Raw genomic sequence first — 8,956 nt, 5'->3', positions numbered from 1 at the left:
ACAGTTTGATTAGAATACCATAAACCCAACAATTACATACACAGACAGTGGTGTTGCTTTATTCTCCATCACACAATAAGTGGTGCACAGGTCAATAAAATTAACTTACTTTACATACACAGAAATTGATGAACACCATTTGGGTTCTATCGACACAAAATCAATTTACAGATAAGATACATCGTCCACATGATACATATTGATGTTGTATGATGATCAGTTACATTTAGAATACATGTACAAACACATTGGTGAAAGTGAGAAAATGGGGGATGAAAAGGGCATAAAAATGTACAAACTCAAACTACTCAATGATGTACCAAAAAAGAGCCTATTAGTTTCCTCAAAATCAAACAAATAAAGCTCCATAATAAATGTACAACAAATACACTACACACATCTCATCAGTTCAACAGTGTTGAATCATACCGTTTATATTTTAAAATATGATTTAGCCTAAAATCAACTGACCGGAGCCGTAAAACCAAGGCACTATTACAAAAATTAGAACCACCAATAAGCATCATGTATTGACCTTCACTAAACACAGGACGGAAACCCAATTGTACGGAGTTGACTTCAGCCTTCCTTTTTTCCTTATTTAAATATTCAAAAAATGGCTATCTCCAAAAAACATTTAGGTTAGGCTACTAGATATGATCATATGTGGATCTGCTGCTCGGCTCCTGTCCTGTCATCCCATTGGTCCTGTACTGTATGAGGCTGGCAGTGTGGTCCTGTAGGGCCCCTGTAGAAGAAGGCCCAAGACCACTGCAGCTCTGCTGCCAGGAGAGAGGAGAACCATCCAATACAATTAGAATTAATAGATGCCTGTAGTAATAATTATATTTCTATGGAAACATCAGCCTCAGAGGCCCAGCCTTCACAGAGGTCCTGAAGAACAGATGTCTGCAGGGTCTTCAGTCTCAGCAGGAGTGATATCACACAGGCTCTGCTGAACTATGTGCATAGTTTGGAATGAAGCATGCTCATCACATATCTCCCAAATATGTTTTTGAGCTAGTTAATTAAACTGTAATATTAACCTTGACTGCTGAGACTACGGCTTTGTAGTTTCAAATCAGTGATATTGATCTCCTGACTGAAGGGCATGGCTGGTAGGCCGAAGCCGAACAGTGAGGAACGTCAAAGGATAAAGACAACGATTTAACAGTTACCGCCGGTAGAAAATGCAATGAGCTAAAGGAATAAATAAACATCAAGACAAGAGCGAGTCAACACTCTTCCCTGTGCGTTTAGTATTTCAATATGGTTAGTAAGGCTGCCATTTAATTTTTTTATGCCCATGAAACCTGTGTTGACATAGGACACGTCCGAAATGGCACCCCATTCCCTACCTACTGCACTACTTTTCACCAAATCCCTAAGAGCCCTAGTCAAAAGTAGTGCACTATATAGGGAATAGGGTGCCATTTCAGATGGCGCCATGGTGGTCAGACTATGCAGTGGTTGTCTAAAGGGGGACGCGGTCTGACACTCCTAGGAGAAGCCTGTTTCCCGACAGGCTTTGTCATGTTGCTAGGCTAAAAGTCTTCACTAGTGTCAAAAGACATGCAGCAGCATCAAAGTGGAATATATAACCTTGCATAAATATACATCAACAGCAGGAGAACACAGCAGGACAGGGTTTTTCTTTTCAACGTTTTTCAGTTTGAAAAATAAAGGCTAAATAATACTGTGCCGGTCAGGAAAACAGTCCTTTACTTCATAAAAAATATTATAAATAAAATCAAAGCCTTTTTGCTTATTTTACACTCCTTTACTGGTTGCATGCAGGTAGGCATCTTTGGTCCATACAGAAGGTAGGGAGATATGTTAGGAGCAGCCAGTCCACTGGGTCTGATGAGTAGAGTAAGAAGGTCTGGGATGAAGAGGTGGTCTTGGGAGGAATGATGACTTCAGGAGGAAGGGAAGGTGTTTGTTTCAGGAGGTCAACATGGAGAATACGGTCCTTATGGAGGAGTAGGGGATTGGGGTGATCATGATGGAAGACTGGTTTCACCGCTGCAGAGACAGGGGGAGGCAGATGCATAAAAAAAAGGAGATTTAGTAATAAACCAAAGGACCAAAACAAACTGAAAAAGGATATGGTCACTGATCCAAACAGCATAGCAAAACACAACAATTGATTAAGACAACAGGTATGAAGAGGTTGGCATTTGACAATAGTTTCTGGGACTCTGTGGTGCTATTAGTACAAAACCAATGCTGAGGCTGGGTGTATTGCATTTTGCTTGTTCACTTTCTCTAACCTGGGCAAAGTTATTGAGCACTGCTAAAGGTGTGCAAAGGTAGTGGTAATGGTTAAATCAGACTATTTGTGACTAGAGAAAACGTATGCTGATGAAACGCCAAAGTACAAAACCAATGCTGAGGCTGGGTGTATTGCATTTTGCTTGTTCACTTTCTCTAACCTGGGCAAAGTTCTTGAGCACTGCTAAAGGTGTGCAAAGGTAGTGGTAATGGTTAAATCAGACTATTTGTGACTAGAGAAAACGTATGCTGATGAAACGCCAAAGTGTCATTGGTTGATTCACTGGGCTATAACCTATGAGCCCTGGCTGGTTGTGGGTGAGGATCACTGGTGCCTCTAGAACCAGGCCTACTCAAACTACTCTGTGATTCTTCAGTGTCTCTATGACCTGGGCCTGTCTGGTCTTTCTACCTGCTCTACTGGACTAACTGGGGGGAGCTGCTGTAAGGCACCTTTTGGTTGGTGCAGAATTTGAATGGGAAGAGCTTGTGGATGTCATCTCTGAAGAACTTGATTTGTAAACAACGTTGTGTTGTTCTCTACAAACAGAAACCTCCAAGGTTGGCTTTAACACTGGCTTAACAGTGCCCTGTGGGTCCAATATGTTGACAGAAGGGACACAGCAAGACCTGGAAGAGGCCAGATTCTCTATCGATCTGGAATAGGAAGACTTTACTCTGGTGGCAGAGGGAGGACGAGGAGTACAAAGTGCAATTGGTGAAAAAGGTGCCTTCATGATTAAGGCCTGAAGCCCGTCTGGCGCCCCTTACAAGAGCACGGCTAAAGACGGCACTATCCAGGGTGGATGTCATCCTGTTCCTCCCAAGGACTCAGCCCTGTTCGGAACACATCAGTGACACTACGACTTCTAATGAAAGTGGCATCCCTGGGGAGCTTGGCTCCTCTGCGTGGTCGGGGAGCGGTACGGGTAGAGGAGGAAGAGGTATATAGGGGAGGAAGAGGGCCAGGATGGAAGGAGGTAGTGGTGGAGGAAGACAGGGTTCTTACAGGGCTGGTGTGGAAGCTGCGGGTGAGGGCTCGGAGGTGGTGGGTGGCGGTGCTGGGCACGCTGTTGGTGAGGACCGGGCTGGAGCGGGGGCTGTTGCGGCGGGGGCTCCGGCCCGTCTTGGTGCCTAGCTCCTTAGCCCTGGCGCGGCGGGGGCTGCTGCAGAGGCTGTGGGGAGACAAATGGGCCTCCAGGTCCTCCAGGCGCTGGGTCAGGGCCAGCTTCTGCTGGATGGCCATGCGGAGCAGGGAGTTCAGGGTCTTCTTCTCATCCTCTGCCGCTGCTAGCTGTCTCTGCATCTCATCCAGCTGGGTGACATACTGGTCACACCTGGAGACACATGCATGTTAGAGCAACAAATTAACACACATTTAGTAGACATGTTAGACAGATAAATGTGTTATATGAACTGTACACACAGACAAAACATATAATTCAACAGCTATGATGAAAACACAGAGAGAGGAAGATGACAGACATACAGAGTGTACAAAACATCAAGGACACTGCTCTTTCCATGACAGACTGACCAGGTGAAAGCTATGACCCCTTATGGACGTCACTTGTTAAATCCACTTCAAATCCGTTTAGATGAAGGGGAGGAGACAGGTTAAAGAAAGATTTTTAAGCCAATTGAGACATGGATTGTGGGTGTGTGCCATTCAGAGGGTGAACGGGCAAGACAAAATATTTAAGTGCCTTTGAACGGGGTATGGTAGTAGGTGCCAGGTGCACCAGTTTGAGTGTGTCAAGAACTGCAACGCTGCTGGGTTTTCCACACTCAACTATTTCCTGTGTGTATCAAGAATGGTCCACCACCCAAAGGACATCCAGCAAACTTGACACAACTGTGGGAAGCTTTGGAGTCAACATGGGCCAGCATCCCTGTGGAACGCTTTCGACACCTTGTAGAGTCCATGCCCTGACGAATTGAGGCTGTTCTAAGATTTTGTACACTCAGCTTCTAGAAGAGAAGACCGACAGTAAGATCACATGGGACAAACCCAAGAAGAGAGAAAGCCAAGAAAATACAAAGAAAGCAACATTTCATTTCTGAATTCGTTGAATAATAGTTACAATTTCTGAGTGAGGTCAACATGAAACTGTGGGGCAGTTGCTCTAAATGTCCATTTGGTGGCACCATTACACAAAGTTTAGCAAGTCAAATTTCAAGAGGGTCAGTGCTAAATACTGTCAGTCAGAATCAGATGTCTAGGCCTAATCAAATGTCAGCTTATTTACTGCCTCTATAGAAGAAACAGAGCTTATTGTAGAGTCCATGTAGTGTCCATGCCCCGACTAATTGAGTCTGTTCTGAGGGCAAAAGGGGGTGCAACTCAATATTAGGTGTTTTGTACACTCAGTGTATTATGTAATTCTGTTATTAGGCCCATAAAAATGTTTAGTGCATGTGTGCACACATAGAGGAGGTTCTGTACCGGGAAGAAATTAAATATACTTTTACCCTTGGTAAAACACCCACATCCACTTAGGCAAACCTTACAAACACAGCAACAGTAGCTACTACAGTACAGGACAGTCCAGTACAGAACTGTGTAACCAACATCGAGACACAAATAACAAAATCGCTTTGTCCTGCCCACACTAATTGAGGATACACATGCCAACACTCAAAAACACATACTGTATCTGCCTATCAACAAACAGAACACCACATGTGAGTCAGGGCATAGCCTACGTTCTGCACAGGTTAACTGTCTCGGTCCACTCTTGGTTGCTAGCAGCTATCCCTACAGTCTGTTAGGGGTGGGAGAGGGAGAAGGGAACGTTGCATGGAGTCGCTTTCCCTGACCCGACTTGACGCACAGGTCGGTCCAGGCTGAGGCTCCAAACAGGGCAGTGCATGTGTGTGCTAATCTGCATGTGAGAAGAGGGATTGTTGTGGACTGCAGAGTGGTAAGAGGCCTCTAATCCGATTAGATGACACTGTAGTGACAATCTCTAGTATGTGTCCTAAATGGCACCCTATTCCCCATTTTGTGCACTCCTTTTGACCAAGGCCCATAGGGCTCTGGTTAAAAGGTAGTGCACTATAAAGGGATAGGGCTCCATTTGGGACGTACACAAACTCTAGTCTACCATGTCATGACATGTCTGACTGTCTCGTCTAAACAAGAGCACAAAACCTAAACATGACGATTAACGTTAGTTGCTTTAAGGTGGAGAACAATTCTTTCCACTGGAATGAGTCTGTCCGCTGCTAGGTCTAAATCTGCTCGCAGCAGCAGAGAAAGGCTAGTCTGTGGATGTGCAGCCGAGTGGAAAATAGGCCTAGAACGATAATCTAAAAGTAGACCTACCACAGGACTTCAGACAAATGTCACGCAATATGTATATTTTGGATTGTAGCATAACACTAATTGATGCACAAAATGTAAATACTTTGTGTTATCCTCAGAGATTTTCAATACAGCGTATACAGTCGTGGTCAAAAGTTTTGAGAATTACACAAGTAATGGTCTTCACAAAGTTCGCTACTTCAGTGTTATGAGATATTTTTGTCAGATGTTACTATGGTATACTGAAGTATAATGACAAGCATTCCATAAGTGTCAAAGGCTTTTAATGACAATTACATTAAGTTTATGCAAAGAGTCAATATTTGCAGTGTTGACCCTTCTTTTTCAAGACCTCTGCAATCTGCCCTGGCATGCTGTCAATTAACTTCTGGGCCACATCCTGACTGATGGCAGCCCATTCTTGCATAATCAATGCTTGGAATTTGTCAGAATTTGTGGGTTTTTGTTTGTCCACCCGCCTCTTGAGGATCGACCACAAGTTCTCAATGGGATTATGGTCTGGGTTGTTTCCTGGCCATGGACCCAAAATGTCGATGTTTTGCTCCCCGAGCCACTTAGTGACTTACGTCTTCTCCGGACAAGGTGTTTTCCGGATGCCCCAAACAATCGTAAAGGGGATTCATCAGAGAAAATGACTTTACCCCAGTCCTCAGCAGTCCAATCCCTGTACCTTTTGCAGAATATCAGTCTGTCCCTGATGTTGTTCCTGGAGAGAAGTGGCTTCTTTGTTGCCCTTCTTGACACCAGGCCATCCTCCAAAAGACTTTGCCTCACTGTGCGTGCAGATGCACTCACACCTGCCTGCTGCCATTCCTGAGCAAGCTCTGCACTGGTGGTGCCCCAATCCCGCAGCAGAATCAACTTTAGGAGAACTTTAGGTCCTGGCGCTTGCTGGACTTTCTTGGGTGCCCTGACGCCTTCTTCACAACAATTGAACCGCTCTCTTTGAAGTTCTTGATGATCCGATAAATGGTTGATTTAGGTGCATCTTACTAGCAGCAATATCCTTGCCTGTGAAGCCCTTTATGTGCAAAGCAATGATGACGGAACGTGTTTCCTTGCAGGTAACCATGGTTAACAGATGAAGATCAATTATTTCAAGCAACACCCTCCTTTTAAAGTTTCCAGTCTGTCATTCTAACTCAATCAGCATGACAGAGTGATCTCCAGCCTTGTCCTCGTCAACACTCTCACCTGTGTTAACGAGAGAATCACTGACATGATGACAGCTGGTCCTTTTGTGGCAGGGCTGAAATGCAGTGGAAATGCTTTTTTGGGGATTAAGTTCATTTTCATGGCAAAGAGGGACATTGCAATTAACTGCAATTCATCTGATCACTCATGACATTCTGGAGTATATGCAAATTGCCATCATCAAAACTGAGGCAGCAGACTTTGTGAAAATTTGTATTTGTGTCATTCTCAAAACCTTTGACCACGACTGTACATTTGAGGCTGAATTCTGTTTCTAATTTGTCAAATGAATCAATAAAAAACATTACTGTGCTTCTCCAACTCAGGAGGTCTAGATTGGTGTTATTCTCTGTGATTGTGAACAAAAATATAAACAAAAATATAAAACGCAACATGCAACAATTTCAATGATTTTACTGAGTTATGAGTTACAGTTAATAAAGAAATCAGACAATTAAAATAAATTAATCAGTCCCTAATCTATTGGATTTCGCATGACTGGGCAGGGGCGCAGCCATGGGTGGGCATAGGCCCACCCACTAGGGAGCCAGGCCCAGTCAGTCAGAATGAGTTTTTCCCCAAAAAAGGGTTTTATTACAGACAGAAATACTTCTGTTTCATCAGCTGTCCGGGTGGCTGGTCTCAGACGATCCTGCAGGTAAAGAAGCCGGATGTGGAGGTCCTGGGCTGGCGTGGTTACACGTGGTCATGGGTTGTGAGGCCGGTTGGACATACTGCCAAATTCTCTAAAACAACGTTGGAGGCGGCTTATGGTAGAGAAATTAACATTCAATTCTCTGGCAACCGCTCTGGTGGACATTCCTGCATGCCAATTGCACGTTCCCTCAAAACTTGAGACATCTGTGGCATTGTGTTGTGACAAAACTGCACATTTTAGAGTGGCCTTTTACAGTCTCCAGCACAAGGTGCACCTGTGTAATGATCATGCGGTTTAATCAGCCTCTTGATATGCCACACCTGTCAGGTGGATGGATTATCTTGGCAAAGAAGAAATGCTCACTAACAGGGATGTAAGCAAATAAGCTTTTTGTGCGTATGGAACATTACTGGGATCTTTTATTTCAGCTCATGAAACATGGGATCAACACTTTACATGTTGCGTTTATATTTTTGTTCAGTATAAAAGGACAGTATATAAATGACTGTACCTGCTGGCGAACATGACCCTCAGTGAAGAGAAGGTGGCAGCGTCCTCCTTCAGGGCCTTGAGCTCGTTCCTCAGCTTCACCATGGTCTCAGACACCATGCTCTTCTCGGTCTCATACTTGGTCTTCAGGTTGCTCAGAGCCAACTCTGCCGTCTGGAATAGAAACATTATGGCTCATTGTTAGAGCTGGGAAGAATACATCAAGTAAAAAACAAACTTCAAAGTTTACCTCTCATCTGTCAGTGCAACTTAACAAAAAATGACCATGATTGCGTAGATGGGGCAGTGTTAATTCTGGCATTCATTCAAATTTTTGTCATTTTAATAATGATTTAGTCTATTGTCAAAATCACAAAAACAGTGGGCCACTTTAGTCAACTAAATGCCCTTTCATTTTAGACACATCACATTTGTATTGCCTCATTAACCTATAGTAAACAGAAATCACTGACTGCCATGGTCACAAACATATAACCTTGTCCTACCAACATATTGTTCTGCAGAACACCCTATTCTCTTCACAACAGCAGAAATATGACAAACATATAAGAATTATCTGCCCATGAAAATTCCTAATTCAGCCTACATAGATATTGCACATTACATACAAACCAAACAGACACACACATGCGCAGAAAGAGAGCGCGAGAGTGAGAGCGAGACAGCGCCACAATCACCAGATGGTGCCGCAAAGTATTGGCAAAGTAGTACGGGTTGCACTAAACTTTGAGCCCGAATCGAGTCCAAAGTCCCCTGTGCTCGAATCCAAGTCTGAGTCATGAGCTGAGTTACGAGTCCCTATGGCTGAAGTCCGAGTCCCAGTGCTCGAGTCCTGGTCCAAGTGCTCAAGTCTGAGTCACTAGGTCCACATTAACTCAAAATAAAAGTGATTTACCCAGTCAGATATAGTGTAGAGCCAAGAGGAATTAACTCAATCAATTGTTTACTATCCCTTTTCTTTTCTTTCTGTGTCCCCAAATGTTTGCATATAG

At 43.9% G+C, this 8,956-nt stretch overlaps 1 protein-coding gene across 1 annotated transcript in view; it reads right to left on the bottom strand.

Moving 5' to 3' along the window:
- Positions 1-37: 37 nt before the first annotated feature.
- Positions 38-8,956, bottom strand: part of LOC121545659 (protein bicaudal D homolog 2) — a 37,254-nt gene continuing 28,335 nt past the window's right edge. Inside the window, exons 8-10 of the mRNA XM_041856397.2 lie at positions 7,966-8,117; positions 3,284-3,611; positions 38-2,025 (exon numbers count right to left, since the gene is read on the bottom strand). Coding sequence (XP_041712331.1) covers positions 2,020-2,025; positions 3,284-3,611; positions 7,966-8,117 — 486 coding nt within the window. The 3' untranslated portion in view covers positions 38-2,019. The remainder of the gene's footprint in view (positions 2,026-3,283; positions 3,612-7,965; positions 8,118-8,956) is intronic.

Source organism: Coregonus clupeaformis, chromosome 30 (assembly GCF_020615455.1).
Source record: "Coregonus clupeaformis isolate EN_2021a chromosome 30, ASM2061545v1, whole genome shotgun sequence".
NCBI classification, from domain to species: Eukaryota; Metazoa; Chordata; class Actinopteri; order Salmoniformes; family Salmonidae; genus Coregonus; species Coregonus clupeaformis.
Note: the sequence above shows the minus strand (reverse complement) of the source record. Positions and strands in the feature narration are given on the sequence as shown.